This window comes from Carettochelys insculpta, chromosome 1 (assembly GCF_033958435.1).
Source record: "Carettochelys insculpta isolate YL-2023 chromosome 1, ASM3395843v1, whole genome shotgun sequence".
NCBI lineage: Eukaryota > Metazoa > Chordata > Testudines > Carettochelyidae > Carettochelys > Carettochelys insculpta.
In genome coordinates, this window is record NC_134137.1 from 373,471,352 (window position 1) to 373,492,285 (window position 20,934).

The 20,934-nt window shown below is 54.8% G+C and overlaps 1 protein-coding gene across 2 annotated transcripts in view; it reads right to left on the reverse strand.

The window, feature by feature from the left end:
* Positions 1-3,819: 3,819 nt before the first annotated feature.
* PLXNA4 (plexin A4) overlaps positions 3,820-20,934 on the reverse strand; it is a 685,503-nt gene continuing 668,388 nt past the window's right edge. For both annotated transcript variants that reach the window (XM_074975729.1, XM_074975721.1), the window contains 2 exons: positions 16,940-17,090; positions 3,820-13,948 (listed from right to left, as the gene is read on the reverse strand). In XM_074975729.1, the coding sequence (XP_074831830.1) occupies positions 13,853-13,948; positions 16,940-17,090 (247 nt within the window). In that variant the 3' untranslated portion in view covers positions 3,820-13,852. The remainder of the gene's footprint in view (positions 13,949-16,939; positions 17,091-20,934) is intronic.

Consider the following 20,934-nt stretch of genomic DNA (forward strand, 5'->3'; position numbering starts at 1 on the left):
GCAGAGGGGGCCTAGGAGGAGGCCCTGAGGGCTCTCGCTGTTGTGGTGCTGGGTAGTGGTCGGGCTGTGGGGCGCACAGGGCAGGTTTGGTGGTGGCTGTGGGGCGCAGAGCTGCGGTGGGCCCCAGGCACAGTGGTTTTGGGGGTGATGCTGGTCGTGGAGTGGGTCTTCGGGGAGGCTCGGGGGGCTGGGCAGAGGCCTGTGGGGGTGTCTCTGGGCAGGGGCACGGGAGGTTGGGTAAGCAGTGGGTGAGGGGCATTGGATGGGGGTAGCCTGGCCTCCAAGGGGAAGGGGTGTGCTGGCAGTGCAGGGCCAGGCAGCCCAGTGTGCCTTGAGTGGCTGTCGGGTGGCAAACAGCGCCCCAGTGCTGGCCAGCATGCAGTGGGGCTGCTCTGTGCCCCATTGTCCCCGGTGGGCCCCTCGCTCTGGGGCCTGACCCCCCCACCCAGCGCCACACCCCCACAAGAGTCTGATCCAGCCAGCACTGAGGCACTGCTGAGCCAGTGGGTGTCCAGCAGCGCGCTGACTCACTGCCCCCACCTCTGTGGGGCTGGGAGGTGCCCAGTAGAAGAGGGGAGGCTGAAGGCTCCTGCTCCCTTTTGTCAACCTAAGAGCCTAACTGAAGAGCAGCGCGACCAGCCACAGTGCCCTTCCTATGTGGCCATTTCAGTCTCCCCTCCCGCCCCGCCACAGCCAGTGAGCTGCCATAGCTGTCTTGGCCACTGGGGGGTGCTGTGTGCTCCTGCACTGCCAGTGAGCTGCCGTAGCTGTCTTGGCCACTGGGTGGCGCTGTGTGCTCCTGCACTGCCATTGAGCTGCCTTAGCTGTCTTGGCCACTGGGGGGCGCTGTGTGCTCCCTACTGCCAGTGAGCCACGGTAGCTCTCTTGGCCACTGGGGGGTGCTGTGTGCCCCCGCACTGCCAGTGAGCTGCAGCAACTGCTTCCCCTGGCTGTGGAGGCTTTCCAGCCAGCTGTGCTGAATGCGCCTGGGTGGCCTTTGGCATGAGCACAGCTGAACAGGGTGAATGATCACCACCCTCATTGCTGGACCAGCACAAGGCGCTGTGTGCCAGAAATGAGCTGGTGCAGGCCCTGGGGCGGGCTGAGGGGTGGCTGCTCACGTACGCCCGGCCCATGTGCCCGTGCTCATCCAGCATATTTGTTACACTGATGGCAGCATGGGCCAGTGGTTAGAGCACTTGGCCACTTTCTAGTTCTGGGTCTGCCACTGGCTTGTTGTGTGACCCTGGGCAAGTCCTGTCACAGTGCCTTGCCTCAGTTTCCCTTCCTCCGCCTTTGCATTGTTTGTTCAGCACATGGGCAGGGGCGGGGGTGTGCGCTGTACAAGGGAGCCCCAGGCTACTACTGATTCAGGAATACCTGAGCCACTTGCTGTGGGGCCTGGTGGCCCCTGCTCCCCACCTAGGTGCTGATACTAAGTGGGTGGGGGCTTGCTCTAACCCTCCGAAAGCTGTTATTGCTGGGTTTCATGCTCCTGTGTCAGTGGCCCAGCACCCAGCTGGGCTCACTAAGCCACTGCATGTGGCCCAAAGGCCTGGCCAAACTGATTTGTACCATCGCCTGCAAAGCCTGTCAATTGCGCCAGCTCCTTCTGCCCAGCAGGTGCCATGGGCTGAGCCCCTGGGCATGTGCGGGACCCAGCAGCACTGCACACACACCAGGTTACCTGCTGTGGCGGTCCAAGGGGGCAAGCGAGTGGGGGGCGTTGCTGGGGCTAATGGGAGGCTCGTCACTGTTTTAAAGCAAAATCACTGGGCAGGAATCCTCTACCAGATAGGCAGGCTGGGCCAGGGGTTCAGGCAGCAGGCTGAAGCATGGGAGACCTGCCATCACTGCCTGGCTCTGGCACAGATTTCCTAGATGCTCTTGGCAAGTCCTTTAGCCACAGGTCCCTGGTGGGAACAATGGAATGGTGCTACCTTGCTGACAGGGTAGGAGGACAAATACGTTCATGTTGCTGTGGGCCTTAGCTGCAATGATGGGGCAACGTGGAGGCAGGAAAAGGCAGTCCTTGACCTCCTGTGTAACCTGCTGTATCTGCCCTCCCACCCAGGGCTGCATCGCCCTGCTGTACCAGTGCCCTGTGGTGGCTGCCCAGGGCTGCAGGCAGCTGGCAGCAGAGGTAGGAAATGTTTTGTACCCAGAATGTTCCTTTGTCAAAAAAGGCAGCTTTGGATGATCTGACACTGTCGGCGAGTTTGACATGCAGAGTTTGGGCCAGTCCCAAAGTGGACGGGCAGAGGGGTGATGCTGTACCTCCCACCCTTTTATCCCAGCGGGCTTCCCTGTGCTGTAGGGGACCCAGGTTTGACTCCCTGATCTGGGTCACAGCCTATGGGTCTTATGGATTAGCCACCCAGCACTCACTGCGAACTCAGGGGGCCTCATTCCAGGGACACCCTGGCTTTCTCTTGGCCGGCCCTTCTGCTCACCAATGGAGCCTGAACTGGCGTAGCTCTTTGTTTGCCAGGAGGTGGCTGAGACATGTGCCAGCCTGCCGGAGGCTGCCTGCTGAACGCTGGGCTCTGCTGGGCTGGAGTTATATCCCGGGGCTGAACATCCCCTCCACCGCTGGTCAGCAGGCACGGAGGTTGCTGACCTTAGGGGAAAGTTGCAAGACCACAGCTGACAAGACCCCAGAGGCCAGGGCAGCCTCAGCGGTGGCCAAGCCACCTACTCCCCACAGTGCAGGGGATGTGGGGCAAACGTACAGGCCTATCAAGGCTGGCTCAGCTGGTGCTGCCTCTCACAGTGGCCAGTGCCAGCTTCTTCAGCAGACGGTGCAGCAAATCCGGCTTGGAACATGAGCCAGGCGGGGGCAGGCGAGGACCGTGGCGTGCAGCAGGGCAGGGCAGGGTGTGCAGGGGCGTTTGGGAAGGGGGCGTCACTAAGGCCTATCCCTGTGGGATGGGTAGAATTTCACGAGCCGGCGAGAAACTCCACTGGGCGGAGAAGGGGAGGATCTTTGCCAGCGCAGGAGGTGGGTGAGAGCTCGTGTGCTTCCCTGAGCGGCTGTCCTGCTCTCACGGCCCCAGCCTGGCGCTCGCGGGTGATGTGCTAGCCCTGAGGCTGCCTCTGCGTGCCATGCAACCTGGGCTTCTGCCTGCTCGCAGCCACTGCTCCCTGGCACTTCCGCTGCTGCGAGGGCCTCAGGCCCCCTAAGCCCATGGAGACTTGGCTGCCTCGTGGGCCCCAGGGTGGCTCGTGGGCTCCCCCTCGTTGCGTGAGCTGCTGCCTGTGTTTGCTGGCTGTGTCCCCGAACGGCGCTGTCACTTTGCGAGAAAGCCAATGCCCCGTTAGTCCCGTCGGGGCACCGGGCCAGCTCCTGCCTCACAGGGAGGGCCTGAGCCAATGCCCAAGCAAACCACCGGAAAGCCCCCATTGGCCTGACTGGCGGGGGTGTGGTCGCAGAGCCCCTGCCTCGGCCAGCTGGTCACAGGCTTCCCCACTGGCCGGCTGTCTCCCTGCGCCAGCTCTCACGCAGTCGCTGCCAAGAGAGGGGAGGGCAGCACACCCTTCCCACTCCACCCTTTCCTAACAGTCAGACTGTAGATGTGCTCCGGCACTGCGGAGTGCGGGGGGAGGGGCACGCGTTTTGTCGACTCTCCTGCTTTTTAACACTCCCAGGGGTGTCAACATTTTACTCTGGGGAACAACGTGCCCACGTCTGGCTTTGCGTGCGCGCCTGTCCGCGGCGCTCGGGGTGCAGGGATGGGGTCTTTTCTCCCGCTGCATGAGGTCCCTGTGCTGACCCCAGAGTCACAGAACTCAGGCAAGCACAGCCCTGTGCTTCTTATGTATTATTTTTTAATAAACTTTATTCTATATTACAAATAGGTTTTTTTTTTGTTGTTCTGGACTGCAAAATAGGAATGCCTTATATTTACATACACAGGTATACAATTAATTATAACAAAGGTACAGAAGCTTTGCCTTTACCAAGTAACAACAGGGTTCCGATTTAAATAGTACAGATTTTCGTTTAAACTGGGATCGTTTCAAAAGAAAACAAACCAACAGCGACAACAAAAACGATCCCGACCTCCTTGCTGACGTGGTCGTCCCTTGGAGGCTCTAGTAACACTGTCGTCCGAGGATATGTCTTCGCATTGAGTTCCTGTTTAAGGTGGAAGCTTTATCAAATTGGTGGGGAGGGAGAGCCACTGGGGAAAATTTGGGTCCAGGGTCAGGAGCTAGAAAGGGACTGGCCTGGTGCTTTAAAGAAGCCGGCTGTCACCTGTGCCGGTTTGTTAGCCAATGCAGCTTTTGGGCTCCCTTTGATTGAGCATTTGGCTAGCACTTAGATCTCCCTTTGGTTTCCCCTTCCTTCCCCTCTGCCTCCTGCTAGAAGATTGTTTGCTCCCAGGAGTCATGAGAGGCCAGCATTAACATCAAAGCCAACAGAGTTTGTCCAGGGGATTTCTATGCAGGTTTGGACATGACAGTGATTGTTCAGGATGCAACTGTTGCACTGTCAGCTCGCCGGCGCAGTTGGCTCAGCGAGCCAGGACAACCATCGAAAAGATGCCTTTGCAGAAATGCTTTCAAAGAGGGGGTGGGGATGCGGGGAGGGATGCTTGGTCAGCCTCCTGCCTCTGTTCTCCTCTCGCGGTCTCCTTGCTTGCCAATTACTGGAAGCTAGTCTGTCTTTAACCATAGCATCCCTCCCCCATAGCAAAATTCTGCTCTCAGAACCTCAGATCCGCTGTTCTCCCATACGGGGGAGCAGGATTTCAGAGTCCAGCTCTCTGTACACAAAGGTATTCAACCAGCAGAACTCTAGAGTCTAGAGGTAGAAGAGGGTCTTCTAGATGGTCACATAATCTAGATCTGTGAATCAGACCCATTGGGGGTTCTGGGCTGAACAGCTCAATGTCAGAACCTAGATGGTGCAAGCAGCTGGTTGGAATTTGGGTGGCTCAATTTATATGATTGGAACTACACTTGGCTCACAGCAGCGGATAAGCTGGCCCAGTGGCTATCCTGAGTTGAGTGCTTAATTTAGTCCATCCCTGCCTTCCCTCTCCAATCTTGCAGACGAAGCTGCAATGCAGCCCAGGCACTCCGGAAAGCAGCCGGCTTGCAGTGTGCAGAGAGACGGCAGGAACCCTGTGGAGGCATTTGAGAGCAGAATGAAGAAAACTGCTAACAAGCTGAACCCTGATGCAGCTGAGCAGCTGCAAACCTTGCTGGACTCAAGGAGAATGATTCAGAGGGAGCCTGTCTTGGGATCTGACCACATGCACATTTTCATCAAAACACAGAAATTTACAAACCATACAATGTTTCCCGCCCTTGGAAATGAAGGGTCCCTCTCCTTCCCTTCCTGAACTTTGCTCCCAGTGAACACGCACTTGACGGCCATCTGTTTCCAAGCAGAAACAAATTCTTGAGGTAAACGCTCCATTTTTAGAACAGAAAGTTAACAAAAAAGCCCAACTCACAAACTACACCACCACCAACAAAAATGACGCTCCTGGCCATCTGATCAGCGTAAGCAGCTTTATACTCTCTCTCTATTAATTCCTTTGTAAGATTTTCTGGGCTTCCGAGTTTAAATCTTTTGTCGACATCATTCTGCAAATTAATTCACCCCCACTTAAGCCTGGGCCCTTCTAAAAACCTCTCCAACTGGGTTGAGAAACTCAGAACTCAGCTGAGCAAAATAAATTCTTAACACTCACCGCATCCTATTTTCAAAGCGTGTTGCAAACAATCATGAGCCCTCCCAGCCGCAAAGCGAGGCAGAGTACTGTTAACATCCTGTTCCACAGAGCGGGCCAGCGAGGCAGAGACGGGCGGGAGGACTTGGCCTGGGCCACACAAGGAGGTGGTGGCAGAGCCGGGATTAGAATTCAGGCATTCCACCAGACAGAGCTGCTTCCCTGAGAATGGGAACAGCTGCTGTACCACAGCTGGAAAGGCAAGGGTGAGAGAATGAAGGTGCGAGGCAGCGTTCCCCCTACGCACAGCGACCGCAGCAGCACGTGGCCCTTGTGTGCATCCTCAGCCCCAGCAGAACCATCGCCATGGCCTGTTTTCCCAGGTGCCCCAAAGGACCTTTCCACGTAGGCGTATCTAGCGCATGCCATGCATTGTGATGTCACCGGGCTATGCCAAGCACACAGTCTGCTGACGCATGCCCATCGGTGCTGGGGAGAACATCTGGCAGTGTGACTCACAGAAGCTTTGATGTTAGCAGGGAACTCTCCGCTGCCCACTCCAATTGTAGGAAACTACTAAAAGTGCATTGCCAGCTTGGCTGGGGCTCAGGCCTTGCTGGATTAACCTGTTTGCAGAGGCAGTGGGCCAGACCCACAAACAGCAGTAGCCCCACTGACGTCAGTGGAGCTCCTATGTACTGACCTACACCAGTGGAGGCTCTGGGCCACGTGGGGCTTTTCTTGGTGGCCATGCCAATTCCCATTCTAGGCTGGGCACACACGTTGACATCGTGGAATGCCGACAGACGGAACCAAAGCGGGGACCTCAGGAACTCAGTGCAGGAGCCTCTGCAGTTTGAGCTAAAAGCCAGCTGGCCCTCAGCTAAGGCTGTAGAGGAGACACATTCTGTCTCTCTGTAAGTGGCCTAGGTGCCACTACATGGGACAGCGAGCCACACCTAGGCGTGTGGGATGCAATAGCACAGAAACTATGGAGCTTTGGTGATGAACAAACCCCGAGATGCTAAACGAGGACCTGCTCTACAAATCCTCTGCAGCAGGAGCACCTTGATCTTTGTTTGCCCGTCCTGCACCTCAGGGAAACCTTCCAACACCATCAGATGGAGCTGCTTCTAGATTTCAATGTACCTGGTAATGTTTACCAATAGAGTTGTGTGGCCTATCAGTCCTCCTCCTCCTAGGCATCCTTCAGTCGGTGTAGACTATGGATCGCGCCCTTCATAACTCCATTTAAGATCGTCATTTGCAGCGTTGACTGTGACTGTGGAGGCCCACACGAGAGTGACAGTCCTTGCTACATCTGCTGCATATGTAGTGGGTGTCTGGCAGGTCCTTGCTGTCCTTTCTACGGGCTCACTTCTCCTCTGCCAGCTGTCTGATCTTCATCTCGCCCTTCTGAAGGCCCTTGTGTAGTTCCTGCTTCCAGCTGCTGCGGTCGTCTGCCAGGTCTTCCCAATTAGCTGGGTCGATGTCTACCTCCTTGAGGTTCCTCTTACAGACATCTTTGTATAGCAATTGGGGGCATCCGGGAGGTCTTTTGCCAGAGGCTAGCTCGCCGTACAGGATGTCTTTTGGGATCCTTCCATCATTCATCCTGTGGATGTGGCCAAGCCAGCGGAGCTGCCGCTGCCTGAGGAATGTATGCATGGTGGCCTATCAGTAGGACCCTCCAAACTCTAAGAGAGTTGCTGCCGTGCACTGGGGCTGCCTCTCCCAAGGATTTTTGCAGAAGGAAAAAACCTGTCACAATCTCTTTCCCCCAACATTTTACACATTTTTACCAGCCCATAGATTCAAGGCCGGAGGGAACCACTACATCACCTAGGCTGACCTCCTACATCATAGCACCCCAGGCTTAGAAGGAACTGCAGTAGACATCTAGTCCAACCCCCACCAAGCTGTGGGGTTTGTTGGGTCTAAACCCTCAAGGCCGATGATTATCCAGCCTGCTTTCGAAAACTTCCCCGGAAGGAGCTTCCACCACCTCCCCCGGCAGCCCCGTTCCACTCTGCTTACACTTGGGAAGTGTTTCCTGAGACTGCATCAATATCTGCGAGGCTGGAGTTTGAACCTATTGTTCTGTCCTCTGTGGCGGCAGAAAAGAACATTCCTCCGTCTTTCAAGTATTTGAAGACTGCCGTCACGTCCCCCGTAACCTCCTAACTAAACATACCTAGGTTCAGGCTTTGCTCATAGAACTTGCATTCCACCCCTTCGATCAGCTTTGTCACTCACCTCTGGATCCGTTCCAGTTTCTCTTTGTTGTGGCCACCGCCGCGAGGGTGGGGGCAGAGGCAACGGTTCGTTGTCTTGGGGCCCAGTGATTCAAAAGGGCCTGGGGCTCCTGGACATCACTACGACTGCACTAGTTGTCTGAGTGCTGAGGACTGGCTGTCCTGGCCCTACCCCTTCCACCTGAAGCCCTGCTCCTTCTGGAAGCATGGAACCGAGCCCCCCCATCCACCTTGCCCAGAGGCCCAGCCAGGCTATCAGCTCCCCTGGCCTTTCTATACACTGGTGACCAAAACTGGCCACAGTATCTCATACCATCTCCCTATTTTGTGCGTATTTAGCCCCATGACTTGTGTTTGGCCGAAGTGTAACTGGCAGAGAGGTGTCCAGTCTGGATTTCAAGACATCAAGAGGTGGAGAATCCCTCACAGCCCTGGGTAGTTTGTTCTTGTAGTCTCTACAGTTGGTCAAAAAGTACACCCCTGCCCGCAGGTCCGTGTACATGTATGTGGAGATACACTTAGTGACAGTCACCAACGTTTATTTTTCAGATCTCAAAATTCAACCCATTTCAGACAGTTTTAACTGACGGGACATTGAACAAGGCTGTTGCTGCTGTAGGAAACACAATTCATTCTTTTCACCCTGACTTTTCGGATTGTCTTGCTGCGATCGGCAATCATGGATAATTAGCACTGGAAAAAAAATCAGTCTCAGCAGGAAACACCTGTCAATTTTTGGCTGTCATTAGGGCTGGATCCCCAACCCCATGGAGTCAGTGGGATCATTTCCACTGACCGCCCCAGGCTTTGCATCAGGCTGTCACTCTCATGCTTTTAAGGCTGCAACTGTTGATTAAAGTCTTTTCTCCAGATCCCAATGTTCAAAATGAGCAGCAGGCCACAGGAATGATGGTCTGGCCCTATTCTCCTAGCAGCAGCGGAAGGCAGACCTGTAATACTAATAGGCAGAGAAGGTGGAGGTAGGAGAGACGAGTACAAACGGAGGTTTTTGTCCATCCCACTGGGAGCATGGTATTGTTCCATGTGCATTACGGCCCCCTGTACACTCGCAACTCAATGCTGTTCACTGCTCAGTTTAACTGCACTCCAGCCAGACGGGTTTCCAGAACTTCCCTTGGGAGAATATGCCAGAAAGTCCACCCACAGTTCTTGCTCAAAATTTGCAGAAGGGCAATCAGGGCTCTCTGCTGCAGAGCTTATCACGAGGTCATTTCCACCCGACATCAGCCAACATTTGCTTGTGCTGTGTCATCTAGTGCCGCCTGCCTATGGACTGGGGTGAGCGGCACACAACCCTGCTGCTGGCTCTCTGCACCAGTGAAAAAGGCCGTGAGACATTAAAAATTCGATCTTTGTTAACGACCCAAAACAGTATTGTTAACGAGGGTTGCCCTGACCAGCTCTTGTTAGGGTAAGGGCCTCTACTCCGGGATGATGGGTAAGCAGGTTCAATTAGCAGACACAGCAGTTCTGAAAAGCAGTAGAACTATCGACCTTCTATCAGCTGGCAAAACTGAAACGTGAATGGGACAGAGAAGAAACCAAGGGCGCAGGGGTGTAAATGGGGGCAGCCGCCCCTTTTAGGCAGGGGTACAAGCATCCACTGCAAGAGGATTTGGTCTATGAATTTATTCTGCTCAGGGCTGGTGTGGGTAGGAAAGAGGAGCATGGCTGAGTTGGAAGGGGTTCTCCTGGGTTTGTGTCACCCCTGCACTTGACAGAATTTGTTAAAACTTCCACCGCTGCAGCTCTCAAAGTCTGGCGGCACGGCCGAAGGAGCTGCTGGCTGCTGCCTGGCCACACACGCATTCCTCTCACTGGGCTAGAGCCTACACGACTGTCTGGGATCTGCTCTCCTGAAGGCGGGGACACCGCCCAACTGGCAAAGAGGAGTCAGGCTGAATCACTCCACCGCTGGGCAGCCTCCAGCTCTGTCTCACGCTCCCCAGATGTGCTCAGAAGAAGAGTCCAGTTCGCCCACAATTTACCAGGAAAGAATCACAGAGTAGCTCAGCGTATGCAGCACAAGGAATTGTGGGCAGTGCCCCAGGAGGACAAGCAGAATGGCAGAGGCGCACGACACCCATGAGGACTGATTACTTAGGCCATGCTTTCTAATGTGGCTGGCCTATGCTTACCACCCGGGTGCCGATCCCCCAAATTAACTGTGCAGTGACAACACCCCCCCTACCTACTTCCACAGGCCCTGGGCTAGGGTTGCCTCTGCCAGAGTCCCCTAGGACATCTGGTGACATTCAGAGCTCTAACTGTCTTGCTGGCAGCATGCGGGTCACACCCATGAAACAGCAACACAGGATCACTCTGGGCCCTGAGGCAAAGCTGTGAGGGTGGAACATTTGTCCACAGATCTTGGTGGGTTTTAGATCAAATCCTCAAATCCCAGGCCTGAGTGTGGCGTACCACTCAGGGTGGGTTGTCACTGACAGATGGGGAAAAGACACAAGCAAAGCAATCAGGAAAATAACTCACCTAAATTACAGCAAAGCTCATTCTTCCTTCTGTTTGTGGGTCTTTGTTTTTAATTGTGTTTTACATGCATGTAAAAAAAAATTAAATTAAAGTTGCAGGTGGCAGGCAAGTCATCTCCGAGGAGTGGCGGTGGGGAAGGAGGGGTGGGGAGAAAAAGGGAATGGAGAGCAGAGCCCACACATTTACATCACAGTTTCGGCACATTGTCAAAGCAAAATCAACTAACCAAAAGCTCAGATACAGAAATAAAAAGGAAGCGAAGTACAGGCTTGTTTAAAATCCTCAGCGGAAGGATGTCAGGGTTTGCAAATCACAACGCTTCCTGTTTCCAAGGAATTCGTCAATCTTGCCATTCCTCTGAGGTGCTCCTGTTTTTCTTTGTCAAAAAGTTGAAAAATTCTGTACCAGCCAAAAATTCAAACAATAAAAACCCTGCAAACGCTAAACAGAATCAGGACACGTCGATTTCCCTTTTTTCTTTTTAGACTTCTCTAACTGTGCAAAATCACACGTCTTTCCTTCAATACCTTTTTTTTCCTTTTAAATGTTGCATTCCTCCCTTCACATGTGCAAACAAAATCCTGCTCTGGGAAGCTCAGGGGGCTACACATCACCCGTCTCTAGAGCCCTGTGCAGATACAACATTTGTAGCCGCATCTGCAGAAAAGAGCCGCAGAGATCCGCACTGACATGCGTGGGTGCAGATGTGAAGCGGATAGCTGCGGATTTGCAGGCCTCTACTATCTCTCCTAAACTAACTGTTTATCCTTAGCACCATCCATCCTACCGAGCAAAAGTCATGGGTATAGGGTCTGTATTTATCTTCTGTGGCACTTTGTCAAAGCCTTTGGTTTCTTCCATTTTTAATTTTTTAAATGCGTTTTTTAAAAAAGCAATTTTTGTGTTTTCTTATCACCAGCTCCCGTGCTTCTTTCCATTCCACTGTCACAACCGTCAGATCTGGGACACCCTGCAGCCTAACCGAACGACTTCAAACAAGAGGTTACCAATCCAAACTAAAACGTCCCCAGCTCTCAGCAAGTGTTGAAATGTCCATAAGGTGCGTGACAAGTTGATCAGCTGATCAACATAAAAGAAAGTAAGCACAACTAAAAGAAATCACACACACACACACACACCAGCTGGTATTTAAAAAATCAAAATGTGTCCCTACGCTCTGCTGTTAGAATGTAAATCTTGTAACAGGCTCCTTGCTACTGTTGAATCATCGTTCATTAACCCTTGTAGAAAGCACGGCCTTTGTATATTAGCGTGTGCATGAATGAAATCAGCTTGGTAACTCTTTCTTCCCCCCTCACCACCTCTGTCCACCCTTCACCCCATGAGCGACGTACAGCCACACAGTGCTTTTGCTTTGATAGCAAGACACATAAAACATCATTGCCCCATCACGCCCACAGATGTCCAAGACACATAAACATCACCGCCCCATCACGCCGCCCACAGAAGTCCTCTCCCCTGCATCCTCTAATGCAGTGTTTCCCAAATTTAAAACATTTGCATACCCCTTTGGGAACTCTGGCCTTATGGCATACCCCCTCTCCCAGTGCCATCCCCGGACTTATCTCCTGATTTGTAGTTATTCATTTTCTGCTGTGTGCCCCTTGAAATCCTGTCACGTACCGCCAGTGGCACGCATACCACACTTTGGGAAATGCTGCTCTAACACGTATCCTCTGTGGATGGAGGCAGCTGGCTGCAGGTGGCTCCATCCCACTCCTGTGCACTTTCTTAGCAAGCATTCGTGTCTTCCTTGAGCGGATGAGTGCAAAGCCAACGCCTCCTTCCATCCTCACTCAGCCTTGGGGCAAATCAGAGGTCCTCTGGCTTCTGCTCTGGGGTTGCATGTCCACCAGGCTAAGCGAGATGGTATCAAAGAGAGCAGGTTGTGATCGTACAAGAGGAGGACTGGGTCTGGCCTGTGTTACAGGATAGCTTGGACCTCAGGGACACAGCCATGGTCGGGGAGCGGAGTGGGCCAGCATCTGCTCCCATCCCTACCCATTCCGAGACCAGCATGACCTTGGCAGGGTGGGGTGGCAGAGGGGATGGGAGGAGCCAGGAGATCGTTTGCAGGCCCCAGCTGTGCTTCAAAACCGAGCCAATTGTTGGGGAGCAAGATGGGAGAGGGACATGAGGAACATCTGGGGACAGGACAGGAAAGCAGGAGGGAGGAAGGTGGCTTAAGTGCTGCTGAAAAACAGCCACTTCGTTTGGAATATTAAAGAAAACTTTGCAGTTAAAAAAAAAAAAAGGCCCAATAGGTGTGATGTCATTTCCCCCTATCAGCGAGGTCACTTCCTCCACAGAACAGCCAAGAGGAAGTTATTACCCATTATCCCACAGACTCCCACCCCCACCTTTTGCAGCAAACACCCCACATCTTTCAACCACCAACCCCCTTGGTCCAGTTCAGAAAACGAAACAAATGAAAATCCAGTGGCAGAACTTATACACTTCGGGGGCAGCTGGGATTTTCAAGGCCAGCCCCCTTCTCTCCAGAACGAAGTGTGGCTCCTTGCAGCCTGTCTTCTGTGGGGCGTGGTTGGAAACAGGGTGCTAGACACTGCCGGGAGGACATGGTTATCACCAGTGGGGTGCAACTGAGCAGAGAACATTTTGTCATAGTTATACGGTCAACGGGACATACTGGGAAAGACTGAGAGGGACACAGATCTGTTTTAAAAATAATTGTAAACGTACGAAAAGCAAATGCGGGGGTTAGGGGAGGCCCTTCCTCCCCCACCAATCCCTGGAGAACGGCTCACTTTGCTGTTCACCCAGGCAGTTAGAGTCCCCAGTGCCACGATGGTCCTGCTCCTGTTTCAACCAGGTCCCTGGGGCTTCCTGGAGGTGCCTGCAATTCTCTCCTCTGGATTGAGGTTGACTGAAGGCGCTGGAATGGCTCGGCTGGAGGAGGATCCAGCGTCCCTCCTTCCCCTGGTGGGATGCCTGGGGGCAGGCCAAGCAAGAGGAGTAGCTTCCCCGTGGCAAGACTCTAATAATACTGAGTTAGTGACCACGGCCACTCCAGGCCGCGGGCCCATGAGGGCAGTTAAAGCAGCATGGCAGAGGCCACCTTCCAGTTTCCCATCTGGATCCGGCTGATATGGTACTTGTAGAGGGAGGGAGGGAGGAAGGGAGGGAGGGGGAGCTGTGAAGGAGAGAGCGCCACCTGAATGTCTCGATATCCCCCCAAAGCCGAGATTCCTCCACCGCCACTTCCCGGGAATCCCTGGGGCCTTGTTGTTAGGTTTGGAGCGAGGGGGAGAGAGAGCTGACCAGGTGACTCTGCTTACACTTGCACTTGGTAAAGATGGTGATCTTGAGTGAGGCACGGCTTGGTTTTTCCCTCCCAGGGCTCCCCTGGCAGGCCAGTTCTCAGCTGTCTATGCTCATGAGGGTTATGACTTGTTCAAGTTTGTAGGCGAGTTTCTGTTTCCCGGCCTGGTCCTCTTGATCGAGGGCTCCGAGAATCTGCAAAGGAGAGAGAGGAGAGAGGGCACCAGTCATTCCAAGCAGGCCCACGACACGTCATGCTGCCCAGGGCCAGGCTGCCTGGGAATGGGCTGCAGGAGTAGGCGTGCTTAGCCTGTGACCTCACAAGGGTAGGGAGGGAGATCGGGTGGGATAATGATTGGGCAGGCCAAAGTAGCATCCCTCTGTGCTCAGCAGGGTGCCTTCGCTGTCTGGGCTTTAGAAGCGGCTCCTCTGAGAGGGAACACTGGCTCAGACAGTGGGGTTCTCCTCTAATCTCTTCCCAAGCTGTCACGGGCTTTGTGCATCTGCCTGTCAGACAGATGAGGCCTTGGCTTAGCGCCTCATTCACAGGCAAGCCATGTGCAATGCTCCTGCCGTGGCCTCTCCCGGTACAGGCTGAGACGTAGAGACCTGTTGGCGGTTCATGGCTCTATGTTGGCCACTCTTGCCCAGCCTGACGCACTAGCTGCACCTCACGCTCTCAGTACAATCTGTGTGGATAGTGTCACGTGAGGGATAGCGTACAGGCGGGCAACACCCGGGGCCTGCCGATCGCAAGGGGTGTACAAAGCCCTGTCAGGGATTGTGTTCTTAAAATGTGCTTGGCAAGGAACGCGCAAGCCCCAGCTGCCCCACACAAAGGCATGGGGATTTGGTTGGCGAAGCAGCCTGGTCTGCAGGCAGAGACAGCGGAAGTCCCTTTACAGAGAAGGTAACCAAAGCCACCAGCCTAGTAAGTGGGGGCAGAGCTGCTGAATTTGCACCAGCGGAGCCAGCAGGAGAAAAGGAACGTATCTGGGAATGCATTAGAGTAGGAGCATGCCCCATGCCTAGCCTTCACCTGAAGGCTAGGGGGGCCGACAATCACCGCAGGCCCTGGGGCAAGGTGGGAGGAGGGCCTGGCTCTGCACCCTGGAAGGGGCGGGGCCCAAGGCAGAAAGGGGCAGAGCCAAATGCAGAAGGGGCAGGGCCAAGGGAAGGCAAGGTGGGGCCGAGAGCAGTTAGCCCTTAGCACCACTCGGGCAGTGCCCCTACGCCCCGACCTCAGAGCCGCGCAACGTGGTGGAGCCCCGATTGGCAGGCCTGCTGACGGCACAGGAACCATGCGCTTTGAGGCGTGCGACAGGGCCTGGCCAGACAGGCAGGGAGAGCAAGCTGGTGAGAAGCCCTTCTGGGAGGAAGAGGGGCTAAGCTGTTAAATCAGGGTTTAGTCCCAGATGCATACTTCTACTTCCAGTGGCTTGTAACCTCTCCTGCTCTTCACCCTGAGGCTGGTATCTCTTAATCCTATGGCCTTTGGCTCAATACGCTCATTCCGTTTTCACTCCAAGCCAATGAAAGGGAAGAGTCAGCTAGTTCAGGGCTTCACACACCGTGCTGCTGCACAAGGCTGAATCTTAGCCATGTTGCATTCACCATATGAGGCAAGAGGCACTCAGGCAAACCACTGGGCCTGGGACAGCACACTGCTGTGTGCTGGATTTTTGGCACGACTGGGCCTTTGAGAACACTGCCAGATTTCTGACACAGGCGCTTTCTGGGTACTAACACCATCTGGGCCCTGCAAAGGGTTATCCCCCTAGCTCTGCGCATCAGGACACTCAGGTTCTGACACTGGTTAGAGGCTCGACCCTGCACTCATTCACCAGCAGTTACTCCTGTGGGGAAGGGCTGAAAGGTTGGGCTGCAGCTCCCGCATATAAGTGCTGAGCCATTTAGCTTCCCAGTACTCCGAGGCACACGCCTACCTGGCCTCTCTCTGCTCCAGGGAAGCCATTGGAAGGTGAGGCTGACTGGAGGTGATGGGCAGAGCCAGGCGAGAGCCCTGGCCTGGGCCAGGAGGGGAGTTGCAGGCTGGGGCTAAGAAGCACTGCTAGAGTGGGCGGGGCCAGAGCTGGTGTTACTGAAGGTCAGGAGAGAGAGGTGCTGGGGGCTCAGGGCTGAAGCCACAAGGGATGCGGCAGAGGTAGCCCTCGGCCTGGTTCACAGGGAACGCTGCTGAGTTCGGTGCATGGTCAGAGCTGCTTGATGGCTTAGCCCTGACACTGTGCCTGGGGAAGATGCAGCCACGACGGCAGAGCTGTGAGGAAACCTGACCACCAACGAGCAGGGGACGCGAGCTGCAGGTGTGGCCAGCAGGGGCTGAGTTAGGGGATCGGGTGCGGGGGAGCTGTTTTCCAGTGGCAGCGTTGTGCTGCTCTGGGTGTGGGGGAGGCACTTTGCAGAAGGCTCGTCTGCTATCGCCAGTGCCTTTAGCCCTGTCAAACACCACGGCCACTCCGCACCACTGGGAGAAGCGCCAGCCCTCCCCCCTGCCCGTCTCTGTCTGGAGCTGGGCAAGAAATGGCTTCTGTCTCTCGAGCGGCTTGTGAGAATGGGTTTTCCCTGCTAATCCCTCGCCTTAGTGCTGGCAGACATGGGCCGCCCGCAGCAGCGTTATGTTGGCCCTTCTTAATTAGATGGCAGAAGCTCTTGCTTGTCTACTGAGGCTCATGAGACATGGCCAGCTGCAGCGAAGGGCCCTCCCCAGCCAAAACGACCCTTCTCCCCACGCGGTGCTGCACTCAGTGGGCTGCCTGCCTCTAGCCGTGCTGCAATCAGCGTCCTTTCATCTCTGCACCCAGGGCCTCCAGTATGGTCCCAGTGCCAGTGGACATTGGGTTGCATGCGAGGCTGAGACTAGGCAGGGCTCAGGGTGCTCCATGGGCTATGGAACAGGGAGCAAACATGGGGAAGTAGACCCCCAAGGGCCCAGCTCACCCCTAGTGTTGCTCCATAGCAAGGCCAGGCAGATCGTGAAATAACAAGGGAGGATGGCAGGACATGGGAACCCTGCACAGCTCCATTCCTGCTCTGCCTGCACCTGACTGCTGCTCGCTGTCCTCACCCGCACGAGCTCCCCATTCCAAGTAAGCGGGACGGGCCCTGGTGGCTGAGGGGGTTTGTTGGCTGGCCAGCAGGCAGAACGCCCACACCCCTCTCACTCACCTCCTCGCTGTATTTGCCCACGTAGGAGTAGATCTCAGAGAGCGCGCTCATGGTGTTAAACTCGTTCATGTGCATGCGAGACTGCTCCGCCAGGTAGGCGTTCATGTCCTGGTCGCTGATGGCCGGCATTTTGCCGATGTCGGAGTAATACCTGCACGGGGAAGCGGAGGGAATCAAAAGCTTGCTTGGAGAGCAGGCGAGGGGCCGGGCTGGACTGCTGGTTATAATGGGCAGGGTGCATGGAAACAGCAAGGGGGCGTTTGCACCTTTTGCCTAGGGACGGTGAGTGCTATATGCCAGCCCTTGGGCATTAGCAGCCTCCTTGTGCTGTGGCTGGGCAATCTGAGACACAGGCATGAGAAGAACTTATCTAAGTGCCCCTAATGAGTCAAAGATGGAGCTTGGAAAAGAACCCAACCTCCTGGTCTCTGCTCTAGCCACCTTCCCACAGCTGGTAGAGCTCCCCTCGGAGTCCAAGGTCTATCTCCCCTTGTACCCATAAGAGAACAGACATCACTGTTCACCCATGAGGGAGAACTTCATAGGCAGAGATCTGCACATGCTCAACCAGCCTCCACACAGGGTTTGTTTTCTTAATGATATATGGAGACACACATCTCATAGAGCTGGAGGGGACCTTGGGAGGCCATTGAATCCAGTCCCCTGCCCTCTTGGCAGGACCAAGCATCATCCCCTTTTTTTTTTTTAAATCTGTTTGCCCCGGATCCCTAAAGAGCCCCCTCCAGGATTGAGCTCACTCTCCTGGGTTTAACAGGCCAATGAGCAAACCACTGAGCCATCCCACCCACCTTGACCTTCCTGGCAGGACCCCCCAGAACACCCTCATCAGCCTCAGGACTTTGACGAGGGTAAGAGGACATCATCTGGGGCTGCAGCCCATTATTAACAGTTCTGGAGATTCGCTGCTTCCCCCTTGTGAGCTGGATCACGCAGGGTTGTTTGGAAAGAGCACCGAGAACAGACACTGCCAACCACCACCAGGTTTGCCTGCAGCTGCTTCCACTGGCCCTGTCTAAAGAAGGCAGCATCCGGCTCTCACTGCAGGCTGTTCGGCACTGCTCTGCATGAGGGCTTGCACTGCATTGGCCAAGGAAGGTGAGCAATGGCAGTGCTGGTGCAGAGAGATGTGGACAGCAGAAGACCCCAAACCCCAGGCTCCAAACAGTCCCTGAATTTGGGCGAGGTCAGCTCTGGCGCTAACCTCTGAAGCTCTGTTCCACTTCTGTACTGGCCTGATCCCAACACCGGGACCACCCCGTTCCAGCAGGTTGAGGGTCCAGGCTCAGCACCCGGAACAAGCCTGGGTACCACAACGGCTTGGCTCCCAGCCACACGAGACAGATGTATTCAGCATCACTGCCACGTCGCACCTGCGGGCGCCCAGCTTATGGGCTGGGCTTTTCTTTCACTGGGACCAAGGTTCCCTCCATTGATGCCAGTGAAAAAGTGTCTGTGTGTTCTCACCGGCAACCAGCAAGGCGGAAACCAGCCAGGTGACAACTATGGTAGGAATATGGGACAAAAGAAGCCCCATCCTGATTTGGGAGAGGACAGGCAATTTTCCACTTCAATAAGGAACGTCCCTTGTTTTGTCAATATCCCTGTACCGCACTCATATTGCCAACAGTGTGTGTGCATCCCACAGCTGCCCCCGCAGCCTGCACACCCGTGTGCACCTCTGCTTGCAGCTCCTCACACCCCATATCCACACCAACAACCCACGGTACACACAGTAATCACAACACACTGCACACCTACGGCATTGACTCCAAGCCTCCCAGGGTGTCCCCATCCCTGCGCCACTGCACCCAGGCACCCCGCCCCACCAAAAACCCAATACTTCCCCCGTGGCGAAGTTGGGCTTTTACTTGGCTGGTGGGAGCTTTACCCTTCTTGTTACGTTGCACGTGATTTCTACTGTCCTGGGGTAACCACGCGTGTGTGCCTCAGTTGCCTGGGGCACTGCACTCATACCTAGTGGTGATGGGAGCATCGGGCGTGTCAGCCTCCTTTATGTACACAATGGCCATGGCCTTGGCAACCTGAGCAAGGGAAGGGTGTGGCCAGGTGACACCTTTCGCCCAGGAGAGGGGCCTGGCTGGGGGGCTAGGAGGAGGGTGTTGGTATGTGGGTTAGTCTGGGCTGGCTTGAGGTGCAGAGAGGGGGTCCTGGCCCCAGTTAGGACCCCCTTTCCCCAGGATGGATGGTACTGACAGCTTCTGGCTCCTGTGCTGACAAGTCAGTTCTATGCTGTATTCCTGTTGTCTAATGAACCTTCTGTTCTCCCTGCTGGCTGAGAGTCACATCTGATTGCAGAGGGGGGGTGCAGGGCCGGGTGACTCCCCACACATCAGTGACATCCCCCTGCCAGCATGTCCCTCCTGCTACACCCATGCAACCCACTCACCCAAACCCAATACTCCCGCACCAGCATCTCCTTCTAGGTTCCACCACCACCTGTCTTGTAAACATACTTCCTGGCCCATCACAACACTAAGGTCTCCTTTAAACCCAACCTGCTCTTGGGATGAAATCCCAGCCCCCTGGCAAAGCTTCCATCCACCTCCATAAGGCTGAGTTTTCTCCACTGGGATCTGGAGCTCGCAGGGCTCTTGCTGCGGCTGCACAGGGCTCTGTGCACCAGGCTGTGTCTCTTTAAGGACGTTGCTATTTTCGATGTCCTTCCTCCCCCGGGGACAGCAGGTCTTGGAGGACAAGGTTTGCGGAAGGCAATCAGTCACTGTCACTCGCAGCTGTGCTCTGCTGTCAACTGGTTAATTAGACACCATCATTTACATTTTTAATTTCTGCAATTTGACATTTTGTGCACAAAAAACTCCTGTCGCCAACAGGAGCCACATGTTTCTAACGAGGAGGCAGAAAGAACAAGGAGCCAAAATAGCTGACAGGTGTCCTGTGCACAGCACCGGGCCACTTGCTGGGCCCCAGGCCGCTTCCCGAGGCACAGAAGATGGGCAGTGTAATAATCCCTCCAGGAAGGGAAGCACTCCTGTCAGTGCAGGGTATGCAGCGGTCGAGATGCCCCTGAAACGGGGCCCTGATGCTTGTGGGGTGGAGGCTGGCCATGAGCTGCAGCAGGAAAGTCATGAATATTGCACACGCCACCAGCTCCTGCAGGTGGCTATGGAGACTGACCACTGGCTGTGTATGCCTGCACTCACTCGCTGCTCGCAGCACTGGGTGGCTCTGAGCCACAACTCTGAGTGCACAAGAGCAAGAACAAGAAGCCAGGTGTCCTGATGCCTGGCTCTGTGTGTTGCCTACAGCTTCCAGATCCGTGGTGCCCAGTACACGAGACACATGTGGCTATTTGCCTCAGTTGAGTGTGGCTAATTGGCTTGAACAATAAATATATTTTCAGAATAATGTGGCTAGCTTGCCGTGGCAGTAGCCACTATTGTGGCTACTGCTTCAGAACTGGTTGGATGCCATGGGTCTAGACCAGGATGGGGAGAGGGCAGCACAATGTCCGAGGCCTTTGGTCTCTTTCCCAACACTACCAACAAGAGAACCAAGTCAATGCCAATCAGGGTGTAACAGATGCACCTGTCTCCCAGGAACCGGACTAAGAGCCAGTCCAGAACCTTCAGGTCGTCTGCCTGCAACCGCCCTTGTCACTCTAATAACTGGCCCCAGAGCCTGCAAAGGGGAAGAGTCAGCTGGGTCTGGGGAGAGCATCCCACAGTCCTCAGGAGCCAGCTCTTCTGAACCACTACCAGGAGAAACAGAACAGCATGATGCATCAAACTTCTGCTGCCCATGTGCAAGGCCAAGGTGGCTCTTTGAGAGCAGCCGAGAGGCCATGTTGCCCAGCAAGTACAAACCACACATTCAGCCCAGGCTCTCTCTCCCTGCATTTGACATCGCCGAGTCAGCTTGACTTCAGTATCCAGTTAAACAACAGAGCAAAATATTAAGCAGTCAGCTTGCAGATACGTAGAAGATAATAAGGT